General features: G+C 44.6%; 1 protein-coding gene across 10 annotated transcripts in view; it reads right to left on the bottom strand.

The window, feature by feature from the left end:
- The window catches only part of LOC121542551 (DENN domain-containing protein 5B), a 69,365-nt gene that overhangs the window by 17,933 nt on the left and 23,950 nt on the right, over positions 1 to 27,482 (bottom strand). For 7 of the 10 annotated variants that reach the window (XM_041851950.2, XM_041851953.2, XM_041851955.2 and 4 more), the window contains 4 exons: positions 19,180 to 19,239; positions 14,589 to 14,698; positions 9,018 to 9,702; positions 2,492 to 2,679 (listed from right to left, as the gene is read on the bottom strand). In XM_041851950.2, the coding sequence (XP_041707884.2) occupies positions 2,492 to 2,679; positions 9,018 to 9,702; positions 14,589 to 14,698; positions 19,180 to 19,239 (1,043 nt within the window). The remainder of the gene's footprint in view (positions 1 to 2,491; positions 2,680 to 9,017; positions 9,703 to 14,588; positions 14,699 to 19,179; positions 19,240 to 27,482) is intronic. The other 3 variants (XM_041851954.2, XM_041851960.2, XM_041851958.2) reach the window with 1 other exon arrangement.

The raw sequence follows: 27,482 nt of genomic DNA, 5'->3' as shown, positions 1-27,482 counted from the left end.
TCCCAAGGATGAACCAGACTTGTGGAGGTCTATAAAAAAAATTCTGAGGTCTTGGCTGATTTATTTTGATTTTCCCATGATGACAAGCAACGACGCACTGAGTTTGAAGGTAGGCCTTGAAATACATCCACAGGTACACCTCCAATTGACTCAAATGATGTCAATTAGCCTATCAGAAGCTTCTAAAGTCATTACATCATTTTCTGGAATTTTCCAAGCTGTTTAAAGGCACAGTCAACATAGTGTATGTAAACTTCTGACCAACTGGAATTGTGATACAGTGAATTATAAGTGAAATAATATGTCTGTAAACAATTGTTGGAAAAATTACTTGTGTCATGCACAAAGTAGATGTCCTAACCGACTTGCCAAAACAAGAAATTTGTGGAGTGGTTGAAAAACGAGTTTTAATGACTCCAACCTAAGTGTATGTAAACTTACGACTTCAACTGTATATATATATACACAGTGAGGGAAAAATATATTTGATCCCCTGCTGATTTTGTACGTTTGCCCACTGACAAAGAAATGATCAGTCTATAATTTTAATGGTAGGTTTATTTGAACAGTGAGAGACAGAATAACAAACAAAAAAATCCAGAAAAACGCATGTCAAAAATGTTTGCATTTTAATGAGGGAAATAAGTATTTGACCCCCTCTCAATCAGAAAGATTTCTGGCTCCCAGGTGTCTTTTATACAAGTAACGAGCTGAGATTAGGAGCACACTCTTAAAGGGAGTGCTCCTAATCTCAGCTTGTTACCTGTATAAAAAGACACCTGTCCACAGAAGCAATCAATCAGATTCCAAACTCACCACCATGGCCAAGACCAAAGAGCTCTCCAAGGATGTCAGGACAAGATTGTAGACCTACACACGGCTGGAATGGGCTACAAGACCATCGCCAAGCAGCTTCGTGAGAAGGTGACAACAGTTGCGATTATTCGCAAATGGAAGAAACACAAAATAACTGTCAATCTCCCTCGGCCTGGGGCTCCATGCAAGGTCTCACCTCGTGGAGTTGCAATGATCATGAGAATGGTAAGGAATCAGCCCAGAACTACACGGGAGGATCTTGTCAATGATCTCAAGGCAGCTGGGACCATAGTCACCAAGAAAACAATTGGTAACACACTACGCCGTGAAGGACTGAGTGTGCTCCTAATCTCAGCTCGTTACCTGTATAAAAGATACCTGGGAGCCAGAAATCTTTCTGATTGAGAGGGGGTCAAATACTTATTTCCCTCATTAAAATGCAAATCAATTTATAACATTTTTGACATGCGTGTTTCTGGATTTTTTTGTTGATATTTTGTCTCTCACTGTTCAAATAAACCTACCATTAAAATTATAGACTGATCATTTCTTTGTCAGTGGGCAAACGTACAAAATCAGCAGGGGATCAAATACTTTTTTCCCCTCACTGTAGTTGTTTGCTATTTGCTATGCAAACATGACTAATATGATTAGGAGACTAATTACTGTTCTGCCATTTGAAATGGAAATTCGATTAATTATTTCTACAGAGCCAGGGTTCAAAAAGGCAAGTCTTTCTTTCATTCATTCACCATTCACATCCTCTCTCTTTCCCTCTCTTTCTCTATAATCCTTCCCTCCTTTCCTTTCAGCCGTTATTTCATCCCTCCATTTCTAGGTCATCCTCTTCACTTCAAAAAATCATTCAGAAATAGAGATATTACAAAATTAAAACATTTGGCACTGTGTGATCTTTAGGGGAGGAGGAAGGAACACACAGGGGCAGAAAATTGGATTGTGAGGAGGAGACAGGAGCAGCACCAGGGAATGTCGCCGGATGCTGCACTGACTCGGATAATTACCATCCATACGGAATGGGCCAGATTAATGAGCGGTGGGAGAGGGAGGGAGGGAAGGAAGGAGGGAGAGCCTTGAAGCTGGGAATCTCTTTGGAATGTTCCAGACCATTAAGAGTCTTATCTCGTCCCCCACACACACGCTGTGCACGAGGGTTCCATCCCTTTCACTGTCTGAGGACGAGGCCGCTCAAGCTGGGAGCGAGGGAGGAGGGAGAGGGTACAGACAAACACTATCCCAAAATTCACCAAGCCTTTCCAGAGAAATATCAGTTTGAGTTCTTTCTACACAGGAGCAATAGGGGTCAATGTAAACACATTGGGCTGTGGGTGATAAAACCAATAGAAATATCTCTGAGAAGTTTAAGCTCTCTCCAATAGACTAAAATAAACTTCCAATAGACGTTCCTCTACAATAAGAGTCTAAAAGGTGCATTTCTGCTTCCTGCTCAGTCTGAATAGGAGCCAGGTAGTCTGTCTGTGTGCGTGGGAGGCTCATTGTGAACAGTCAGGGTTGGATGGCCTTGGACAGTGTGCAGTCAGCAACAATGAGCCCTTACAGTAACTGCCTATTGTATGAGACCCACACAAAGAAAAAAAAAAACAGACCCTTTCACAGTCGCACACACACAGACACTGACACACACAGTAGTCCATACCTCCTGTGGCAGCTCTAGTTTGGAGCGGTCGGTGCCCTCCTTGGACTGCAGGCCCATGAGGTAGGGCACGGGGGCATCCAGGAAGTGCAGCAGTGAGGCGGGCAGGATGGGCACGTAGACATGCTGCCACTGGAACGGGAAGAGCAGGGTGGTGATGCCCTCCGCAACTGTCATCAACCGCTGGTAGTCTGGAGAGAGGTAGGGTGAGGGAAGGAGGGGGAGGAGAGAGAGGTAAATTGGGAGGGGGAGAGGTGGATGAGAAAGAGGGGCGGAGTGAGTGATTGGAAAGGTGAGGGGGGGAAGGGGAAATGGAAGGTAGATGTTGGAGAGGGAGGAAAGAAAAAGAAGCAGAGAATAACTTTAAATCAACCGATCAAAATTGAATCTGGGCGCAATATGGGATGAAAGGAATTCTGTTTTGATGGATTCAATTTAATCACCATTCTGTGTGTGTGTGTGTGTGTGTGTGTGTGTGTATGTGTGTGTGTGTGTGTCTGTACGCGTGTGTTGGCCTGCATTGTCTCCCATTCCAGGTTAAAGATTAGGGCCCGTGATCTCAGCCTGGCTTTGGTATTGAGTTCAGGAGTTCCATCATCCGATATGAATAAAATGATCAGACTGAATTACCTTCATAATAAAACACCACCACCCTATACCAATTTATCCACTCAACTTCTCTCCCTCTACCCTTCTCTCCATCCCTCACTTGCTCGCTTTCACTCTCTCCCTCAATCTCTCTGCTGCTAAGGCACAGAGGTTCTGTGTACTTTCATTCAAAATGCATTACACTTTTCAAGGCCGACATCGCATTAAACAGAGACCAAGCCTATTTATATTCTACAAGAGAACTAGGGGACCTAGCATTTTTGTATTGCGTGAGTGTGTGTGTGGGCATGTGTGTGTGCATCTATCTTTTCTCAAAGTCTGTCTGCAAGTGACCAACGCATGCAGTGACCAACGCATGCAAAGACCAACGCATGCATCTCACACACAGACAGATGGACAGACACTCATTTGCAATCTCTCTATTCCCGAATCTAGGACTATATATAATGCACATCCAGAGGTGCATTGCATATTACACTGGACATTACACTGGACACACAATACATTCCAATACAGAGCATGGATCCAGACTGGCTACATCTTCGCTCTGTTCCTGAGACTAATGGTCAGTTACTGTGTATTAGACAAACAGAGTAGCTGTAAGGATCCAGATGCTCTTTCAGAGTGCTGAAAACAGCTCCACTTTAGCATCTCGTCCTCTCTGTCTCATGTGCAACTAATCATATTAATAACACACGTCCACTAATGCTGTGCAGAGAGCACACAAGACCTGGCCATTAATCATTGTGTGTGTGTGTGTGCACTGCAGGAGCACCTGTGTGTGTGTCCATTAGCCACTGTCAGCACCTCTAATTCTCAATTTTGAGGCCATGGTTACAAACAAGTAATTAGGAACAGAACAGGGGTGCTTGCAGGTACAAGTGTAATGGACTGTTATATATCTCAGACTGAAGGGGAGCATAATTTACCCCACCTGCCATCCTGTCTACCATGGAGATGATTAGTAATAATGGAGAGAAGGAGGGGGTCCGGTGTGAAAAGGCATATGTAGAGGCTCCTACTTATAGAATATTTATGAGAAAACTAAAGACACCCATGATAGACAGGAGTAATAATGCCCTGATAAAAGACTTGCACCACAGGACCACCTGAAAATGGAATGAGAGTAATTTAGAAACACTGTGAAAGTGTGGTTTGAAGATTACAGTTATGTATTATATGATTGGATCCCAGATAAGAAAAGTGAGACGGAGAAATGAGATGGAGACCAACACACAGAGAAAGTGTGGTAGCGAAAGAGCGAGACGGAGTGAGAAAGAGTGGGAGAAACCGAGAGAAAGACTGAACTAAAAGGAGAGTGTGAGAGTTGCTGAGTAAACTTGCTAGCACAGCTGTGGTGCACTGCACACCCACACACTCGTACAATAACACACTGACTGTATACAAGCCAAACCCTCACACCACAATACTCAATAATGTACAGTGGGGGAAAAAAGTATTTAGTCAGCCACCAATTGTGCAAGTTCTCCCACTTAAAAAGATGAGAGAGGCCTGTAATTTTCATCATAGGTACACGTCAACTATGACAGACAAAATGAGAAAAACAATTCCAGAAAATCACATTGTAGGATTTTTAATGAATTGATTTGCAAATTATGGTGGAAAATAAGTATTTGGTCAATAACAAAAGTTTCTCAATACTTTGTTATATACCCTTTGTTGGCAATGACACAGGTCAAACGTTTTCTGTAAGTCTTCACAAGGTTTTCACACACTGTTGCTGGTATTTTGGCCCATTCTTCCATGCAGATCTCCTCTAGAGCAGTGATGTTTTGGGGCTGTCGCTGGGCAACACGGACTTTCAACTCCCTCCAAAGATTTTCTATGGGGTTGAGATCTGGAGACTGGCTAGGCCACTCCAGGACCTTGAAATGCTTCTTACGAAGCCACTCCTTCGTTGCCCGGGTGGTGTGTTTGGGATCATTGTCATGCTGAAAGACCCAGCCACGTTTCATCTTCAATGCCCTTGCTGATGGAAGGAGGTTTTCACTCAAAATCTCACGATACATGGCCCCATTCATTCTTTCCTTTACACGGATCAGTCCTCCTGGTCCCTTTGCAGAAAAACAGCCCCCAAAGCATGAAGTTTCCACCCCCATGCTTCACAGTAGGTATGGTGTTCTTTGGATGCAACTCAGCATTCTTTGTCCTCCAAACACGACGAGTTGAGTTTTTACCAAAAAGTTCTATTTTGGTTTCATCTGACCATATGACATTCTCCCAATCCTCTTCTGGATCATCCAAATGCACTCTAGCAAACTTCAGACGGGCCTGGACATGTACTGGCTTAAGCAGGGGGACACGTCTGGCACTGCAGGATTTGAGTCCCTGGCGGCGTAGTGTTACTGATGGTAGGCTTTGTTACTTTGGTCCCAGCTCTCTGCAGGTCATTCACTAGGTCCCCCCGTGTGGTTCTGGGATTTTTGCTCACCGTTCTTGTGATCAGTTTGACCCCACGGGGTGAGATCTTGCGTGGAGCCCCAGATCGAGGGAGATTATCAGTGGTCTTGTATGTCTTCCATTTCCTAATAATTGCTCCCACAGTTGATTTCTTCAAATCAAGCTGCTTACCTATTGCAGATTCAGTCTTCCCAGCCTGGTGCAGGTCTACAATTTTGTTTCTGGTGTCCTTTGACAGCTCTTTGGTCTTGGCTATAGTGGAGTTTGGAGTGTGACTGTTTGAGGTTGTGGACAGGTGTCTTTTATACTGATAAGTTCAAACAGGTGCCATTAATACAGCTAACGAGTGGAGGACAGAGGAGCCTCTTAAAGAAGAAGTTACAGGTCTGCGAGAGCCAGAAATCTTGCTTGTTTGTAGGTGACCAAATACTTATTTTCCACCATAATTTGCAAATAAATTCATTAAAAATCCTACAATGTGATTTTCTGGATTTTTTCCCCCTCAATTTGTCTGTCATAGTTGACATGTACCTATGATGAAAATTACAGGCCTCTCTCATCTTTTTAAGTGGGAGAACTTGCACAATTGGTGGCTGACTAAATACTTTTTTCCCCCACTGTATGAGGGGAAACCTAGAAGAGCTGCAGATAACTTGGGACTTTTACATTACTTTACTAAAGCAATGCATAAAATAAAAGGAACCTACACAGCACACTAATATCCATTTATTTGTATTGCATAACTGTACCAATTTGCCCTTCAGCTTCTAGTCTACCAAAGAAATGCTTGCAATCATTTTACCGGTAACTACTTCAAAGTATCGCCAACAACCAAGGGGGTCCATTGCTTGAACATGCCTTTTTGGCGTTACCTGTGGGAAACCAGTCTCTCTCTGAAATAAACAGAGCAATAGAACCACAACGAGGTACATAAGAGCACAAAAATGAAGATGACCCAGTTTATAACCTAATAAACTCTCACAAGCCTCTGCATGTTGAGGGTTTTAACTTGACACAGCCTGCTCTGTGATGCAGAGAAAGAAAGAGTGATTCTTATTAAAGGATGATTCATGGTACTTTACTCATGTCTCAGCAACTATATCCCCTCTTTCCCTCCTCATTCATCCACTGTTATGATCGTATTATGCGAAGATAAGTTTGGCCTCTATATGAATATGAATACACAGCGTCTCGACAGACTTCATTAATACATAAGCCGTGCTGATTTGACGCCAGCTCTTCCTAATTTAATATGCAACCCTTCACAGATGTCAGACTCCAGTTTTCCCCGAACACGAAAAACATCAAAGCACCCCGCAATGGCTCATGGGGGGTGAGGGGGGAAAATAAGAGTGAAAAAACAGAATAATATTATTCTCTCTGTCCGACGTTGACCTCAGCTGAACTACATGGGGAGGTGATTTCAGGCAGAGATGACGCGAAAGTGTTTAACTCTATTACACAGGGCCATTAAACTTTCATAACTCCCTCCAATACTGAATTCCAATGGAGGGTTGTGTGTAAAATATTGTATATTATTGCTTGATAAATAGGGGAATGCATTGCATAGTCATCATCTGCAAACATCCAATTCAGATACAGCTGACCACAATGCTGCTGAGGCCAAGTAGAAAATTTTAACGGAAGAGACAAAGATCGGCAGCTGTGTTTCAAGGCTGAACATATGACCTGAGGCAACTCATAGTGAAACTGTTCCCTAACAGACACACACTCTCAGAAGGGAAGAGACAAGCCAACAATGGTTAACAACAGAAACCAGGTGCACTCCAAGCACAGAGAGAGGGGGGAAGGAGACATGGTGTAGAGTCCACTCATTTTCATACCAACAGTATGCTTTTGATCAACCACCTTATTGTGTGCACTGACTGACTAAGTCTCTCTGGGTGAATGCAGGGATTTTTCTGCTATTGAAATCCTTGGGCGGCCCGCCTAAGCGTTTTTTCTGGTCGCCTAATTTTCGTGATGGAAAAGCGCTTTCAGTGTCAACTTAAACGACTACAACCAGATATAATGTATGTAGAGTAGATAATGGACCTTTTTAGTATATAATCTTTGAGAACTAGCAATCACCAACATAAAAGTCCGGGAGAAGAAAACAATTCCCCAAACATTGATTTTAGCAGTATAGATTTTATTATTATGTTTGAGCAAAAGAACACAGCATTAGCCATGGCAAAATGCATAGAATTGCAGGAAATTAGCTTTAAAAAATATATATTTTTTTTAAATCTCAGCCATGGCAGAATGTGTAGAATCGCAGGAAATTTGCTTTTAAACTGCAACCTTTTCTCTCAACTGCATGTCAAAATGTGTATCCACAGAACATGTTATAGATGCAGTTTCCGTGTCTCAACCCTTCCATCAAAGCGCCTCCAGGCAAATGAAGCACAGTGTTTTTATTATAGAGAAATTAGAATGCCTTTTAGCAGCCGTGTCACAGGGTAGGAGCGAAATAGGATGCCGCCAACGCTTCCCGGTGAAGAATGAGGAACATTAAAACGTTACTGGAATGTTTTTTCATTCGGAACGAGAGGTTTTTAATTATTCTGTTTTAGGAGCGATTCCGTCTGACAGTTGATTTGATTAATTAAACATGGGAGATAATTTCTCATCAATGGATAGATGACAGATGAGTGGGGATGGATGGGAGCGGAGGGGTGTATGAGGAAGGAGGAGGGAGGCCTGTCGCTGTCATTTTCTCTCAAGCAGACAGAAATGGCATGGTGCTAGTCACAGTGGAATCCCTTTGTTTGACTGACATAAACTCAACTAATGAACTCCCATGCATTACAGATCATTACATTAGGGAAATTAAACTCCATCAACTCTAAAACAAATCAAGAGCCACTTAATGGAAACTCATAACCCATTAATTCATTAGGCAAGACTACTTTCCATTCCAAAGGATGTCAATGGACCAGAACCACCCAATCAAACAGTCAACACACCAGAAGCTCTCGCAATGTCGCTTTCTCTGCAACAGTCTTCAGGCAATCAGATAATGGCATCCTTTAGTTTAGTGTTCTGTATTCTACAGTGAAGTCTACGGCAGATACAGTCAGTCTTGGCCTGTCATCTACAGACTGCTGTCTGTTTGTCCTTTGACTGACCATGCTTCCTAATCTCAGTCAGTCAACCTGCCTAGATCCAGTCCCAGGGAGAGGAACAGCTCTCTACCACACCCAGATTACAGTAGTCTAATCCTAAACTCATTAGGGCCAGGGAGCCAGGCACAAGCCTGGACCACAGATCACACCGCAGTAATGACACAGCCAGTAACGTTCCATTGGCTCCAGCTGAGGGGATGTGTTGAGGAATAGGGAGGAATGACTTATCCAACCATCCCCCAACCTGGTTTCTGTCATCACCACTGGCTGTGGCAGCAACCCCCACTCAACAACCTGGAATGTAGAGGCAGAGAGGAGTGTGTGTGTGTGTGTGTAGTTGTGTGTATACACGTATAATAAGCGCCCCTTACCCTGTGAGTAGAGCAGAATCTGCATCTCCAGCAGGGTGCAGTTGAACAGCTGCACCAGGTTCTCTACCCCCAGCAGAGTGAAGGTCTGGCCCAGAGGGAAGTCAGCCAGAGGCAGCTCCCCAGGCCCAGGACGCTGACACACGATGGGCTCGTACACCCCGTGGAACTTCAGCGAGCGCCCCGGAGGGGGCAGGGGCACCTCGTACAGGACGTTGTGGACGTAGCTCTCCAGGGGGAGGGGCGGGGGCGAGGCAGCCGTGACGGCCCGGTGCATCTGGGACAGGAAACGGCGGCAGGCGTGCATGAAAGGCATGGGCGTGATCAGACACAACGCCTTGGAGACGTAGAGGGTGTCCCGCGACGCGTCGTAGCCGCCGCACGCCACCGACCGGCAAGATGATGAAGATGGAGAATCTGCTTCGTCGAGGCTGCTAGCCAGAGAGTCCATACTGGAGGAAGAGGAGGAAGAGGAGGAGGGGGTGGCGGAGGAAGGGTTCTCGGCCTGGTGCATCTGGTAGAGGGTCTGCATGGCCGAGCAGATCTGAGGGGACGTCACCTCCTCGTAGAAGGTGTGGACGAAGCCGTAGGTGCGAGAGCCGTCCTCCCGGGTGATCAGGAAGGAGTGGAACTGGGGCTCCCGGCTGTCCGCCTGCGTCCTGAACGACAGGCCTTTGGGCATACAGAGCTACGGAGCAAGAGAGGGAGGGAGGGGGGGGAAAGACAATAATAATGATGATTATTAACGTGGTATTAATAATTGAGATCGTTGACAGAACCAACGCAGAGGCCTTACATCAGAAACAACTGAGACTGCATGTACCAGACTATGCGTGTACCAGACTGTGTGGGTGTGTACATCTACGTGTGTGTGTGTGTGTGTGTCGCATCCCTAATCAAGTCAGCATAATCTACTTTGATAGCACCTCAGTCAGCAACACAGCAGCCAGCATGAAATAAAATATGCTTGATTATCTCCATTATGTTGATTTGCAGAGCTGAGCTGAATACAAAATGAATCATAACACACACACACACAAATTAACCTCTGTCGCTAACACAGATAAACAAGCAACAGGCACAGGCCTGTAGTTGGCCAATGTTCTGTTCGGACTGGATTATAAGAGGGGTGAGTGAATCATGGTTTCAACTGATCACTAGATAATCACTCCCACACTACCTCAAGAGGCAAATGAAAAACATCCGAAATGCTGCATTTTCTCACCAGAAATTAGATTCTCTATGCTTCCAATTCAAATCGTTCAACAATGGGGCCAGCTATGCTAATTAGCAACGGAGCTGGTCACAGATTTGTTGTCTTAACCTGCACATTTTCGACCTACTGTAGGTTGAAACCGGGGAAACAACAACAGGCAATCAACATCAGTACAACTCTGCATGCATGTTGGAGAATACATGCCTAAACCAACACTGCTCTGAAACACATTACACAGTATCAACAACTCAACACTATCTGACATGTTGTATACATATACAAGTGACTCCGTAGCACAGCAGCTTCATCTAATCCCATTGACACACTTCCATTGAAGTCTCCCTCAAAACTCTCTTCCTGTTCTAACAAAGGGAGCAGAAACTGTTGACTGTTTACAGGAAAGGCTCCAGGCCTAAAAGCCATCCCACTCTCCTGTCAACCATAACTGTGTCTGGGGCCATCAACCTGGGGCCTCAGCTCTGTTGTTAGGCTCAAAATTACTTCAGATAGACTTTTCGGAATTCCTAGCAGAACATTTCACAGTATTCCTGGATAATCCCAGGTAATGTTCCCATGTGTTAAATTATCCCCATTTCCGGCACGGACACGGGATGATGTGGGGGGTCCGGGTGAGTGACGCACTGATGATTATGGAGCAATAAGTTCAACAAACTGAAGCACATACACATTCATATCATCGGGCACTCTCTCTCTCACACAGCTCTCCTTATTCTCACACACACCTTCTGACTCAGGGCCCAATTAACAAGAAAATCCATCAGTGCACACAGAGATAGAGAGACAGAGAGAGAGAGAGCGAGACAGAGAGACAGAGACAACAACACAATTAGACCCAACCAAATCATGAGAAAACAAAAAGAGAATTACTTGACACATTGGAAAGAATTAACAAAGAAACAGAGCAAACTAGAATGCTATTTGGCCCTAAACAGAGAGTACACAGTGGCAGAATACCTGACCACTGTGACTGACCCAAACTTAAGGAAAGCTTTGACTATGTACAGACTCAGTGAGCATAGCCTTGCTATTGAGAAAGGCCGCCGTAGGCAGACCTGGCTCTCAAGAGAAGACAGGCTATGTGCACACTGCCCACAAAATGAGGTGGAAACTGAGCTGCACTTCCTAACCTCCTGCCAAATGTATGACCATATTAGAGACACATATTTCCCTCAGATTACAGCGATCCACAAAGAATTCGAAAACAAACCCAATTTTGATAAACTCCCTTATCTACTGGGTGAAATACCAGTGTGCCATCACAGCTGCAAGGTTTGTGACCTGTTGCCACAAGAAAAGGGCAACCAGTGAAGAACAAACACCATTGTAAATACAACCCATATTTATGTTTATTTATTTTCCCATTTGTACTTTAACTATTTGCACATTGTTACAACACTGTATATATACATAATGACATTTGAAATGTCTTTATTCTTTTGAAACTTCTGAGTGTAATGTTTACTGTTAATATTTATTGTTTATTTCACTTTTGTTTACTATCTACTTCACTTGCTTTGGCAATGTTAACATACGTTTCCCATGCCAATAAAGCCCTTAAATTGAATTGAAATTGAATTGAAAGAAAGAATAATCGAGGTAGGGATTTATGAGAAAAGGATTGGGATATGAAAAACAATCATCAGAAGGGCTTTGTTGCCAGGCCCACAGGGGCAGGAAGTGTGATTACACTAGGGTTACCTCCCCCTATGGATAGGGAGAGTATAGATAAGAGAGGAGGGAAATGAAGGGAGAGTGGGATGAGGGAGGATGAGTAGGATGGAGATACTATACATTGAAATTAAGGGGGTTGGGTTGAGGCAAGTAGGGAGAGGGCTGAGATTCATAATGGTTCTGCCATCGAAGCCTTCATAGCTGCATTGGTGTTCCATTTCAGACCTGGAACCGCTTGGAACACACCGGACAATGGGCCGTCGTTTCCATGCCGACGTAAGCGGAGAACCCGATGTGAATTATTCAGCGGTGCTGACGCCAGTGTGTGACGTAATGGCCAACACCAACGGAAAAATAGTGACCTTGCATCACGAGAGGCAGGGTCAGCCGACACCCAATGCTTCCAGAGCCTCCTCTATAGGGCCTTGAGGGATAAGTATCAATATCAGCTAGCTCTACTGGGGTTCAATATGCTGGGCTAGGCAAACACACACAAATTGACCCACACACACACACACACAAATACCACACCACAAACATCCGATCCCTCAACCACATACACTTCAGTGGACCCAGATCATTGAGTGACAGGTCAGCAGGACCTTTGGCACCGTCTTCCATGACAGGTCTTGAGTGATTCAATAAATGTTTAATGTAGTCTTCTGGTTTGCCATTTCCTGCAGTGTATGGGTTATTTAAGCAATAAGGCCCGAGGAGGTGTGATATATGGCCAATATACCACGGCTAAGGGCTGTTCTTAAGCACGACACAACGCGGAGTGCCTGGACACAGCCCTTAGTCGTGATATATTGGCCATATATCACAAACCCCCGAGGAGCTTTATTTCATTTACATTTTTTACATTTTAGTCATTTAGCAGACGCTCTTATCCAGAGCGACTTACAGTTAGTTAGCACATACATTATTTTATCGAACCCACAACCCTGGCGTTGCAAACGCCATGCTCTACCAACTGAGCTACATCCCCTGCCGGTCATTCCCTCCCCTACCCTGGACAACGCTGGGCCAATTGTGCGCCGCCCCCATGGGTCTCCCGGTCGCGGCCGGCTACGACAGAGCCTGGATTCGAACCAGGATCTCTAGTGGCACAGCTAGCACTGCGATGCAGTGCCTTAGACCACTGGTTGCCAACGTAATTAAAGCAGTGAAAATAAATGTTCTGTCATGTTCGTGGTATACGGTCTGATACACCATGGCTTTCAGCCAATCAGAATTCAGGGCTCAAACCACCCAGTTTTATAAAATCCTATAAAGCACAAATACAATTTCATCATCACCATCTTAACTTTTCCTTTTTTTTCTCATGAATGCAGATATTTCACAATATAAAGCTTTGTCTTATCAGATATTCCCTCCCCTAACGTTACTTTCCACCCTGGCACGCTTCCCCTCCACTCATCCCCTGTCAACACGAAACAACTCAATCTAAACCCCAACTGCAGCAAAGCAGCCACAGTCTGTGTAGCGTAGCCTGCAAAACCCCCTGGGTAAATCCATAGAGACAGAGGGGATTTGGTGCCTTCACCCCATTACCCAGGATACCCTAGAGAGAAGTCACTGCATTGTGTCTTAATCCTGGGCCTCTCTGCTCCAATGGTGTGTGTGTGTGCGTGCGTTGTTTCCTAAAGCATCGGTTGTAATAATCCTAGCATGTCCTTCCTTTCCCCTGTAAACGATCTAAAAGGCTTTTCAATGGCTAGTTGGGGTATTGTTAGAGTCAATAGCCCCCATTTATCCTCCTTCTGTTCCCCAATATGGTCCCTCCATCCACTCCTTCCTCGAACCCAGTTTGGTTCCCTGCTACCCACTCATTAGATTGAAGAGCCTGTTCATCATCTTTCTATTCCCCTCATTCAGGGTTAAGTAGGTTACTTTCTAAATGTAATCCGTTACAGATACTAGTTACCTGTCCAAAATTGTAATAAGTAAAGTAACTTTTGGTTTACTCAAACTCAGTAATGTAATCTGATTAATTTCACTTTCTTTTGGATGACTTTCCCCGTAAGAGGCATTAGAAGAAGACAAAAAGGATCCATCAAACGCATTTGGAGGTCATCATAGTGGTCTCTGTCATCATAGTGGTCTCTGTCATCATAGTGGTCTCTGTCATCATAGTGGTCTCTGTCATCATAGTGGTCTCTGTCATCATAGTGGTCTCTGTCATCATAGCGGTCTCTGTCATCATAGTGGTCTCTGTCATCATAGCAGTCTCTGTCATCATAGCGGTCTCTGTCATCATAGCAGTCTCTGTCATCATAGTGGTCTCTGTCATCATAGTGGTCTCTGACTTGTGGTCAGACTTGCTCATGTGGAACAAACTTTAAATTGTCCTGTTTTTCAATGCTGAATTGAATGTCATTGAGAAAACAGAAAGGTGTCATAATGTATTTTTTCACAAACATAATTTCTGAATTAAAAAGTAATCCAATAAGTAATCATCTAGTTTTTCAAATGTATCTGTAATCTGGTTACAACATTTTTGCCGGTAACGTAACCGATTACAGTTACAGTTTTTTGTAATCAGATTACATGTAACTGATTACAAGTAATCAGTTACTCCTCAACCCTGCCATCATTTCTCCAATATGGTCCCTCCATCCATACACCACCCAGTTTGGCTCAAAACGCAGTGATGGTTCACCCACCATGTTGACAGCATCCTGGTCGAAAGGGTTCCACTCCACGTTCTCAGGGTAGTGGGCCAGGACTTTAGACTTGAACGTCCTCTTCAGGGGGCTCTGCTCAAAGTTCTCCCCTAGAGACAGAGAAAAGGAGAGAGAAAGAAAGCGAGAGCGGTCAAGTCTCTCGCCCAGTTGAGAGGTTTACCTGGACAACCAAGTTGACTCTAACCAGAGATATTAGTGTGTGTCAAAGTGTGCGTGTGGGGGGGGTGCGCGCATAAGAGGGGGATCAAAGATCGTCATAAGGGAATACAAGAAGGAAGAAAACACAAGAATAAGCACAGCTGTATGTTGCACAGCATTCTGGGATATCTCATAGCTGGAATTCCTATCTGTCAGCAGCTGTGCTATGAAGCTCTCCACTCCCCCTTCCCCCACCCACACACACGACAATAGATATTCCCCCTTGCCGGCCTTCCTTGTTCTTGTTCCCCTCACTTTGCCAGCCTCTCATGTGGAAAACAGCAAGGTGTAATGAACAACACATCTACATCATCATCATTAAGCCCCAGCCTTGATGCTAGGCTGCTAAAAGCCTCAATGCTACACAAGTAACAGTGTGTATCTAATGGGGCAGCAGCAGCGTGTCTAATGGTGTATATGAGCAGGACCATATTGGCTCATGTGTCAGACAGCTGCACTGACTACAACAACAGGTCCACTGAGTAAGGAGCAGCTGGGACCGTGTCATTAGCTTAGCTTAGCTAAGCAGTAATAAGATGTGTGCAGTTTACAGAGTCTTATCCATTTCCTTCACTACTGTGTGCTTTCTCTGTAGCTTCCTAGCATGGAATCACATTACCTAGTGACTATAGACATTGGCTCTTTGATGGGGTTCAATACCAAAACTAAGAAGCCATGATCATGATTGTCCAACTACTGACTGTTGCTTCCAATGGAGAGATCATCTCTGTATACTAAGAAGTCTCAGAGTGGGCCATTAAATGTTAGTGCTAATCCAGGCACACTAGTTATTTAACTGTGGGTGACCAGGTCTCCAATACTACAGCAACAACAGGGAGACCAACACCCATTGATTTCAGATAAGTGAAAATAACTGTTAGATGGGCAGGGTTGTACCAATCATGATGACCGTTTCAGCGCCTTTTGATGATGCGAGCGAGGTCAGAGGGTAGTGGAAGGATGAGGAGAATGGAGGGAGGAGCAAAGTGATAGTTTTAAATATGTCACAATTATCATTTCATGGCGATTGCAACTACCTCAGATCAATGTAATGTGTTTTGCAGAGATAGTAAGATGAATAGTCTATCACCATCAGTAAGAACGGTTGGAAGGTTACAGTGTTTACAACACAAGTACATGTTGTTGATTTAGTTTCCTGTAGTAGAGGGACAATCTCATGGACAGTTATCATGGCAATCGTCTTCTCCTATACTAGTAAACAAGGAAATGACATACAGTGAGGGAAAAAACTATTTGATCCCCTGCTGATTTTGTACGTTTGCCCACTGACAAAGAAATTATCAGTCTATAATTTTAATGGTAAGTTTATTTGAACAGTGAGAGACAGAATAACAACAACAAAAGTCAGAAAAACTTATGTCAGAAATGTTATAAATTGATTTGCATTTTAATGAGGGAAATAAGTATTTGACCTCCTCTCAATCAGAAAGATTTCTGGCTCCCAGGTGTCTTTTATATGGGTAACGAGCTGAGATTAGGAGCACACTCTTAAAGGGAGTGCTTCTAATCTCAGCTTGTTACCTGTATAAAAGACACCTGTCCACAGAAGCAATCAATCAATCAGATTCCAAACTCTCCACCATGGCCAAGACCAAAGAGCTCTCCAAGGATGTCAGGGACAAGATTGTAGACCTACACAAGGCTGGAATGGGCTACAAGACCATCGCCAAGCAACTTGGTGAGAAGGTGACAACAGTTGGTGCGATTATTCGCAAATGTAAGAAACACAAAAGACTGTCAATCTCCCTCGGCTTGGGGCTCCATGCAAGATCTCACCTCGTAGAGTTGCAATGATCATGAGAACGGTGAGGAATCAGCCCAGAACTACACGGGAGGATCTTGTCAATGATCTCAAGGCAGCTGGGACCATAGTCACCAAGAAAACAATTGGTAACACACTACGCCGTGAAGGACTGAAATCCTGCAGCGCCCGCAAGGTCCCCCTGCTTAAGAAAGCACATATACAGGCCCGTCTGAAGTTTGCCAATGAACATCTGAATGATTCAGAGGAGAACTGGGTGAAAGTGTTGTGGTCAGATGAGACCAAAACCGAGCTCTTTGCCATCAACTCAACTCGCCGTGTTTGGAGGAGGAGGAATGCTGCCTATGACCCCAAGAACACCATCCCCACCGTCAAACATGGAGGTGGAAACATTATGCTTTGGGGGTGTTTTTCTGCTAAGGGGACAGGACAACTTCACCGCATCAAAGGGACAATGGACGGGGCCATGTACCGTCAAATCTTGGGTGAGAACCTCCTTCCCTCAGCCAGGGCATTGAAAATGGGTCGTGGATGGGTATTCCAGCATGACAATGACCCAAAACACACGGCCAAGGCAACAAAGGAGTGGCTCAAGAAGAAGCACATTAAGGTCCTGGAGTGGCCTAGCCAGTCTCCAGACCTTAATCCCATAGAAAATCTGTGGAGGGAGCTGAAGGTTCGAGTTGCCAAACATCAGCCTCGAAACCTTAATGACTTGGAGAAGATCTGCAAAGAGGAGTGGGACAAAATCCCTCCTGAGATGTGTGCAAACCTGGTGGCCAACTACAAGAAACGTCTGACCTCTGTGATTGCCAACAAGGGTTTTGCCACCAAGTACTAAGTCATGTTTTGCAGAGGGGTCAAATACTTATTTCCCTCATTAAAATGCAAATCAATTTATAACATGCGTTTTTCTGGATTTTTTTGTTGTTAATCTGTCTCACACCATTCAAATAAACCTACCATTAAAATTATAAACTGATCATGTTTTTGTCAGTGAGCAAACGTACAAAATCAGCAGGGGATCAAATACTTTTTTCCCTCACTGTACATACTCAAATGGTTCGTCACCGGAGTGTTAGGGCTGGAAATGGTACGATATCAAACCCCTTCAGAACAAAAGACTGAAGGATGAGGTCACACGCACACACCATGCAAGGGTGAGATATTGTGAGGATGATTGCAGGGCACAAACCAGCAGCAGGAGTCCGAGAGGTCAAACACAAGCAAGGGGGAGCAGAAAGAAACAGAGGCAGGGAGCCAGATAGCAGCACGGGAGAAAGCTGGAAAACTGAAGAGTGTGGGGGAGGAATGGGGCGAGATGGGGACACACAGCTGGGTTAATGTAAGGAGATGGAAGAGTAGAGATGTTAGACAAGCCTTAACCTGCACTGCTTTGATGGATATTGATGGCTGTCGTGAGCTAGGGATTTGGATACCGCTTTAGGCGTTAGTGTTATTGTATCAGTGTGTGTGTGTGTGTGTGTGTGTATGTGTGGGCAGTTGACATTTTGGCAGTGTTGGTGAACACTCTCCCACTCTGTCATGTAGAGACCAGAAAAAAAACATCTCAAGGTTACAGTTGGATAACCTCGGTCCTCCAGAGGGATGCCTGTGTGTGTTTGTGTGTGTGTTGATCTTTAAATTTCCAACACTTTCCAGATTTCCAGTGCTAAACAGATGTCTTTAGCATGTAAACACAATGCCAAGACGTTCCAGCTGCTGTTAAGCACTCTGTCCTATTATACTGTCCCTGTATCTCTATAGCTCTGTTTCGAACACACACACACTATCCTGCCATCTCTTGCCTGAGTGCCTTGTTGTTGGCAGTGCCCGTGGGTTAGCTCCTGGTTTCAGTGCCTGTGTGGAGGTACAGTGATCTGAGCTGGCACGAGAAGGATGCCTAAAGCTCTCCTAAGGCCCTTAGCTGAGACAAACAGGAGTGGACAGGACAGAGAGGAGAGGGCCTAAGCCTCTTTCCTCTCTAATAACTCTCTCTCTCTCTTCCTCTCTCTCTTCCTCATTCTCTCCCTCCCTCTTACTCCCTCTGTCTCTCAAAGTTAAACCAGGACACACACGTGAAATAAGGGAGAGAGAAAGAAAGAGAGAGAGATTGAGAGGAGAAAGCCAAACCTCCACTATCAAATACAACAGTGAGTGAAGAAGAGAGAAACTGCCTGGTAAAACTCTTTCATTAGAGAAAGAGAAGGAGGATGAGGAGGATGAAGGTAAAAATAGCCCGCTTCAGAGGAGAGTGACTGATTTGGAATAACAAGCTCTGAGAACCTGACCCACATACAACGACTGGGGAAGGGTCGACCGGAAGAGAGAGAGAGAGATATGGAAAGATAGATATGGAGAGAAGGAGGGAGGGTGAAAGGAAGAAAGGGAGTGGACAATGGAGGCAAGGAGGATATGATGGTCTTCATTAAATAGAGTGGTGGGGAGAGGTTGAAGTTTTGGTAAGGAAGGGTCTTAAAAAAGAGGAGGAGGGAGAGATGAAGGAAGAGAGGAGATACTATGCAAGTTAGTATCTGAAGGGAGAGAGAGTTGTACACCTCTGGATGGGATAACGTTGGTGGAGTTTACCTGTGGCTGCTGTATCGGGGTCTCTGCCTTGGCGGTCAGCCTCTAGCCATTGGTACAAAGCTATGGTGGAGGCACATGCAGAAAAGAACAAGAAACAGCCCATGTCAAACCAAACACACAAAAAAGCACACAAACGCAAAATGAATCAATGATTAAAGCATGATGAATGAGACAAGCATAAACATGAAACGTAGTCAGACACATCAAAACAAAACATGTCAAAAAACATGTCAAGTCCCAATAGTCTCAAACCGCTTCCTTTCCTTCACGACCACTGATCCGACAACATTTGATAGGTATAAGCAATACATTTTCAATCTATCCAGATCTTATATGCATCAGTGGTAGTGAAGGAGAAGAGAAAAGCTGGACAGGCAGGTGTGTGAGAGTATTGGGGACAGACAGTAAATGTATTAGCATGTTGCAGTGACAGTTTGACATATGATGGCGCAGAGGGTGCAGTGGCTTATGGCTTATCGTTAGTTAGTGAGCAGCAGGCTGTCTGGCTGCAGGCTGCAGACTGGACCATGTTATTAGGATAACATTTCCTGGCATCATCAAAGCAGAAGCAGCCTACACAAACCCCAGACCAGCAAACACCTTTAGTATCTTTCCAGCCCAATGCCTGTGGTGTAGCAGCACTCACAGCTTCAAACAAACACCATGATAAATTCTGTTTCCTGTTCATTTCCTGAATAAATTCCAGTGATACACTGAGTGTACAAAATATTAAGAACACCCGCTCTTTCCATGACATAGAATGACCAGGTGAATCCAGGTGAAAGCTATGATCCCTTATTGATGTCACTTGTTAAATCCACTTCAAATCAGTGTAGATGAAGGGGAAGAGACAGGTTAAAGAAGGATTTTAAGCCTCAAGACAATTGAGACATGGATTGTGTATGTGTGCCATTCAGAGGGTGAATGGGCAAGACAAAATATTTAAGTCTCTTTGAACGGGGTATGGTAGTAGGTGCCAGGCACACCGGTTTGTGTCAAGAATTGCAACGCTGCTGGATTTTTCACGCTCAACAGTTTCCTGTGTATATCAAGAATGGTCCACCACCCAAAGGACATCCAGCCAACTTGACAACTGTGGGCAGCATTGGAGTCAACATGGGCCAGCATCCCTGTGGAATGCTTTTGACACCTTGTAGAGTCCATGCCCCGATGAATTGAGGCTGTCCTGGGGGGGATGGGGGACGGGGGCACCATCTTGAATCTCACACTATCAAACATTCTCTCACACAAACCTAAATCCTGCATGCACGCTGCACAGCCCAGTCTCTCCTATTCCAGGCTGAGTTTTTCCAGAGTCATTGGTTTGTACATTAAAGGCCCTAGCTAAGTAATTAAATGTCTCCCAGATGACTGACTAACTAAGCCACAGAGCTCTGACTGTCTCTCATGTCTAACCAGGTCAATGATCAGAGCGGAGCCACCGGGGTGTGTGTGTTGTCTCTCACTGAAGGGATCTGCCCTGAAAACCTAGCTCCACAAACACACAAGCAGAGAAGACTGAAGGGTCATTATGATGAGTATGACACATCGTCTCTCTCTCTCTGACAGACTTTTATTATAGCACAGAGGTACATTGTGTACACTGGCCAGGTGGGGAAGGGGGCTGTGTAATGACAAACCCTGAGGAAAGCACTTTCTGAACCGTACTCATCCCTGTTGTACAGCTTTATGACAGCAGCACAGAGCTCTGTCAAGTCATTACAGCGGTCACTATCATTACTCCAACCCTGATTCTGCAACACTCACATGGAGATCACACACACAGTACAGCATGCAGACAGGCACATGCCAACCCAACACCTCTATATCTATGTTATATAATGCCATCGCACTTATCATATTTGAAGGCTGCAATCTATGCAATTTCTCTCTCTCTCCCTCCCTCCCCCTCCCTCTCTCTCTCCCTCTCTGTCCTTGTGCTTCTCTGCTGGTGACACATTCTTTATCCCGGTCTCTATTTACAGAATAAACTCATGAATCTGCTTTGTAAATAGCTTAAAATCTATTGTTTTGATATGTCTGTTGTAACTGAACTGGAAGATGTACTGGGATAAGAGTAGATAAGAGTCCTCATGGGCACACAGAACACACACTACACAGTGAGAAACACACAGCTGTCTGCACAACATCCTGTGCAACACGAGGCCCAATGCCAACCCCTTCTCTCTCTCTCTAACACTCACACTCACAGATGCAGTGTGTAGACCAGTGGAGGTACAAGCTCTTTCTTATCTCCCCGTTCACACGGCAATTCATCTCGCCAGCATCACACACACACAAAGGGGAGGGCTGTCTGTAACTGATGGTGACCTTCAGTTGTGTGTGTCTGCCAGGCCTCTGAGTGTGTCAGTCAGCACCACACTGTGTGTTGTGTTACATGGTGCAGGGCTCATGCACGCACACTCACAGAAACGTACACACAGAGATGCACACTCACATGGATACACACATGCAGAAACGTACACACACACCAAATTGATCTGTTGTCCCCAATACAAAGCTAGTTGTGAGTGATTGTAATGATTAGAAATGGAATGAGGATCAATGTGCAGCAGTATTAAGCTGATTACCTATTGGGCTGGAATGGGTTGCGGGATCCTATTGAGATTCTACTGGGAGACCAGGCTCAATGAAAACCAAGGCTAAATCAATACACACTTGTCTGAAATGATACCACTCATTATTGGCGCCATAAACACTGATACAATATACTGGACCAACTCATTCCAATGGTAGGACTGAATGATCTGACTACAATATCCTGTAAAGCACCAATACAATGTACCACATAAGCTCTAACACAAAAGGAACAATACAGTTTTTATCTATAGCCATCAGGGCCATTGTAATTGTGTATTGAGTGGTGGTGGCCTGGATGTAATGATGTTGAATAATAAGAGTTTAATACCATATTCATTCTCTCTGCTCTTTAATGATGCAGAGATTGACTTCTGTCCACAACCTCCTCCATATTCATAGCATTACAGTGGGAGAGCAGAGGAGTGTTTCCACCAACTGGAGGCAACGGCCACTTGGAGAGTATGGACCATGCTTTGGCTAACTGCTCACACAATCATGGACGACGCATCGCTATAAAGCAACATAGCACACACTAGGGCTGATTAGTCGACTGGTCGATTGTTTTGTCATTCGGCTGTTGGTTGACCTAAATTGTTTTAGTCGAGCAGTAACAAACATATACAGTACCGGTCAAAAGTTTGGACACACCTCATTCAACGTTTTTCTTTATTTTTACTATTTTCACCATTGTAGAATAATAGTGAAAACATCAAAACTATGAAATAACACATATGGATTCATGTAGTAACCAAAAAAGTGTTAAACAAATATATATTTTAAGATTCTTCAAAGTAGCCACCCTTTGCCTTGATGACAGCTTTGCACACTCTTGGCATTCTCTCAACCAGCTTCATGAGGTAGTCACCTGGAATGCATTTCAATTAACAGGTGTGCCTTGTGTGTGATGTCTTAATTTCTTGTTCTTTTTTAAAACTTTTGGATTTTGTGTGTATAGTTATTGTATTGCTAGATATTGCTGCACTGTTGGAGCTAGAGACATAAGCATTTCGCTGCACCTGCGATAACATCTGCAAAACTGTGTATGCGACCAATAAACTTGGATTTGGTTTTCTCTCCCTCCCTCGCAGCCCTCCCTCGCATTCCCTCTCTCCCTCCCTCAATCCCTCTCCCTCATTTTCTCTCGTTCTCTCTCACACACACAATTTCTTGTTCTTTCTCTCTCACACTCCCCTTTGTTCTTCCTCTCTGACACAAAGGACACAGTGCAGATTGAATCACACACCTGTTAACCAGTGTTTTTCCTGTTGTTGTTGTTGTTTACGTTGCGCCACCTTGTTTTCCACTATACCTTTATGTCACATGTCACTGAACGTTACATTTCTCTCTCTTTCTCTGTTCCTATCGCTCATAGAGAGACTTTGAAGCATGGAACATGAAGTGAAGCTAGTTCAGCAAGCTAACCTCGCATGATGAGTAACCTCACAATTCATATCTGATTTATACACACCCTATCTCCCTCCATCCCACAGTATCTTACTGGCTATTATACTGTAGTGGTTGGCAGCCTATAGCTGTCCATCTCTTTAATGTCAGGCAGCTCATCAAACTCTCTGATCCAGGGTTGGGCAGTGTTCATCAGATCTCACTATGGTCCATAAACCTGGGCCATTTTGGCTGGGAGACCATTACATCACAGCACAAGGCCTGTAAAACAATAACCGTAAAAGTGTGTGTGAGTGTGTGTGTGTGTCTGTTGGAACCTGCTACCTCAAAGAGCAGCCAGATGAGGAGAAAGATTGCTACTGTTTAATGAAGTGCATCCTGAGGTAAGTGGAGATAGGGAGATGGCCTTTAAGAAAGGATGAGCAATGAAAAAGATAGCAATTTGTCATCTTTACACACATACACACTACAGTACAGTAGGACAGGGGGAGGATAATAAGAGACAGTATGACCTTTGCACCCAGAGCGATAAGAAGGGAAAAAACACACGTTTTATCATGGTCTTCCCCCTGCTGTCACAGTGTGACAGGTCGACTGGAGTTCAGAGGTGGGAGGTCAAAGGGGGCAGATAAGGACAGTGGATGTCCCACAACATATACCATTCCTGAGGACAGCCTGTGCTTTGTCTCTGTATAGCACACAACAGTGGGAGCTGTGCATGTATTATAAAATACAATCATGATAATCTGCTACACTGGAATGCATAACAGAGATGCATGGATGTATAATTCAGGAGTACAAAAAAAGAGACAGGGGATAATACATTGAAATCCTACATCCATTTAAGCCCTGACCAGTCAACTCAAGCCAAAACCAATGCCCTGGCACTGGTTGTGAAAACCAAGCCTCCTACTGTGTGTGTCGATGTGGGTGTACGATGCTTGTTTTTTTATAACGACAGACAGCGGTCAGAGCAGTCTGACCTGTCTGACCTAGGGCTGTGGCGGTCATGACATTTTGACAGCTGGTAATTGTCATGCAAATGACTGCCGGTCTCACAGTAATTGACCATTAATTAACATAAATATGTTTAGCATCTCCAGGCTTCCGCGCCTTGGGAACCTCTACATTTAAAAAAGTTGAATAAATCCATTTAATATAGCATTCACCATCACAATAAAATCAATTATTTATTTAGCTGTGATAGGCCGATAAACCTGGGAATGTCTTAGAAATCAAAACATATGGGCTGCATGATGCGACTCTATATTGATGATTTGGGCATGTGCTCTGATCATTGCCGAGAGAGAGACAATTGCATTGCTGCTCTGCTTGTGTAGCAAGAAGGTTAGGAGATATCTAATGAATGGAAGATGGAATTAAAATGACAGAATTAAAAGTGAAATGAGAAAGAAAGGCTACAACGACCAAAAGCCAACAGGTAGGCTGCTATTTACACTATAATCTGAATAGAGTTGTTGTTATGTGTAGGATAACTGTAGGACGGTGAGACGTTATGGCTAGCCTCAATTAGCCTAGTTAGCTAGCTTCTCTCGGTTTGATGCAGTCAAGACAGGTAGTACTATGTAATCAGATGGGATGATAAATAACTAGCAAGAATTGGTGTCTCTCCCTCCATCCTGTGTGTTACTCACACACACACACACACACACACACACACACACACACACACACACACACACACACACACACACACAGGGCCTCTACTCCCTAATAGCCTACAGCTGCTCGCTCTTTGCTTTTTGGAACGGGACCTCCAACTCCCATCACCATTTGTCCTCATTCAGATTATTCAAATTCAATCACAAAGTGATTATAGGGACACTAGAGCGCTGGGTACCAGGCCATTAACGAGGGCCATTAGCAAGTTTGGTAGGCTACCCATCAGCGCCATTCATTTGCACAGTTTTGGAATGGGATTACCGTGACTGCTGGTGTGGCGGTAATTCGGTCAGCGCGACAGCCCTAGTCCGAGCCAGACCTGAACACCTGACAGACAGAACGTGAGCCGACCACAGATCAAGGACAGGCCTTGGATGGAGTAGTGCAGAGGAGCGCACACAGATTATCATCTCCAACACTCTCACAACACTCATAAGTGACAACACCTTTAAAACACAAGACAAGTAGCCTCCCCTATTCAGGCATTTCTGAAGGTGTCATTTTCGCATCTATCTACCGGTAGTTGTGATGAGCTGAGTTCTATCGACAGGGTGTGAAGTAATGGGATTCTATCCAATGTGCTCATTCATTTCATGGCCTATCAAAGCAGGTAAAATACATTCTCTCTCCATCACCCGCTCTCATTCGATCTCTTTCTCTTCTGACCTCTCTCGCTCTCTATTCCTTCTCTCCCTCCTCTTTCTCCCTTCCTCCCAACCTCTCCCTCTCATGTTCTCCCTCCATGACACACATTATAATTTGAGGTTCATTATTTCTATCCATAAACAACTAAACCCCATTCAGGCCCACTCACACACTATTCCTAATCTAGTCCTCTGAAGCTCCAGTTGAATGTGTGATGATTGAAACCAGAGACCACTTAATGCACCCCTAATTACAGCCAAAAGCCCCAGAGAGAAAGACACACGTGTTCTCCCTCATTAGGAGGGAGACCCCATCTCCAACCCCTTCAGCATCAGCACCCAAAACACTGGCCAATTAGAGCAGCAATCAGCTCATCTATACAACCAGAAAGTCTCATACACACTCTCATCACTATGCAGACACACACACACATACACAGTGTAGCTCCAGACGGTGATGTATAATGCATGTGTTGTATTCAGCAGGCTGGGCTGCAGGGTGTTCATACATGCTACACTGGGAGAGACTGTAGTAGACAACACAAGCAGCTGGGGATGGCAGCCACAAAGAATGATTGAGAGGCTTTGTTGCCATGACAGAGTTGGCGTCCGTCAGACGTGGCTGTAGCCAGAGACTGTGTGTCTGTCTCTCTGTGTGTGTGCGCATGTCTGTATATGCATGCATGTATGTGTGTGCCATTGGGTTGAATCAGCTCTGTTGGATTGTAGCACACAGAGAGTTGCTTTGTGGGTGGTTGACAACACAGTCAGTCCCCGATCGTCACCTAGCCCTGACAGAGACGGGAGCCAGCACTATGAATGGATAGATGTGACATTCTGCAGTAGGGGCCATCATGACAGACAATCCCATGGGCTTCTAGACATTAACTTAAAAAAAACATCTCTATATCAGAGTGTCTCCTGAATACATTATGCCTGTGAAATGACAAAGTACGAACAAAGAATTCTGAGGACAAAAGATGATAATTATTATGACAAAGAGAAATGTACAGGTTGTAAAATTAAAAAGATAAGCTTTAAGTCCTGATTTAAGACTAATAAAATTGAAATAAAATTGTATTATTATAGCTAGTAACATTTCATGATTTGGCTAATACTTTACTGCCCCACCTAGGAACAGTAGCTCAGTGTTAAAGTTAGCTGTGCTGCATCCTGCAGTGCTGGCCCTGTTCCCATTGGCCCATTGGGCTTCTGAACACATTCCAGTACGCACCAGACCAGCACCAACACCTGCTCAGGCCTAGTCAGGATACACACACACAGTCAAACACTCACACACACACATATACAGAGACACAAAGACTGGCGAATGCAGCCACACTTTCTCATTCACGATCATGTACAATGCACATACACACAACTCTTCCCCCATAACCTCCAACCACACCACCCACAGTGCTGAACCCACCCAACCAAGACTGGCAGTGCTACAGTGCTGAACCCACCCAACCAAGACTGGCAGTGCTACAGTGCTGAACCCACCCAACCAAGACTGGCAGTGCTACAGTGCTGAACCCACCCAACCAAGACTGGCAGTGCTACAGTGCTGAACCCACCCAACCAAGACTGGCAGTGCTACAGTGCTGAACCCAGCCAACCAAGACTGGCAGTGCTACAGTGCTGAACCCAGCCAACCAAGACTCTCAGTGCTACAGTGCTAAATCACCCAACCAAGACTGGCAGTGCTACAGTGCTGAAATCAAATCAAGTTTTATTTGTCACATGCGCCGAATACAACTGGTGTAGACCTTACCGTGAAATGCTTACTTACAAGCCCAACCAAGACTGGCAGTGCCACAGTGACACCAGCAATAGAGCAGCACCGCATCTGTCTCCTGGCAACAAGATAAACAGGTAGGGGGCAGGGTCGCCACCTTGTAATCTCTTAATTATCATGAATTATCTTTACATGAGGGGTCTTGATGCAGGGCCGGATGTGTGTGTGGGAGT

The sequence above is a fragment of the Coregonus clupeaformis genome, chromosome 28 (genome assembly GCF_020615455.1).
Source record: "Coregonus clupeaformis isolate EN_2021a chromosome 28, ASM2061545v1, whole genome shotgun sequence".
In the NCBI taxonomy this organism is placed as follows: Eukaryota; Metazoa; Chordata; class Actinopteri; order Salmoniformes; family Salmonidae; genus Coregonus; species Coregonus clupeaformis.
This window is presented reverse-complemented; position numbering and strand designations above follow the sequence as displayed.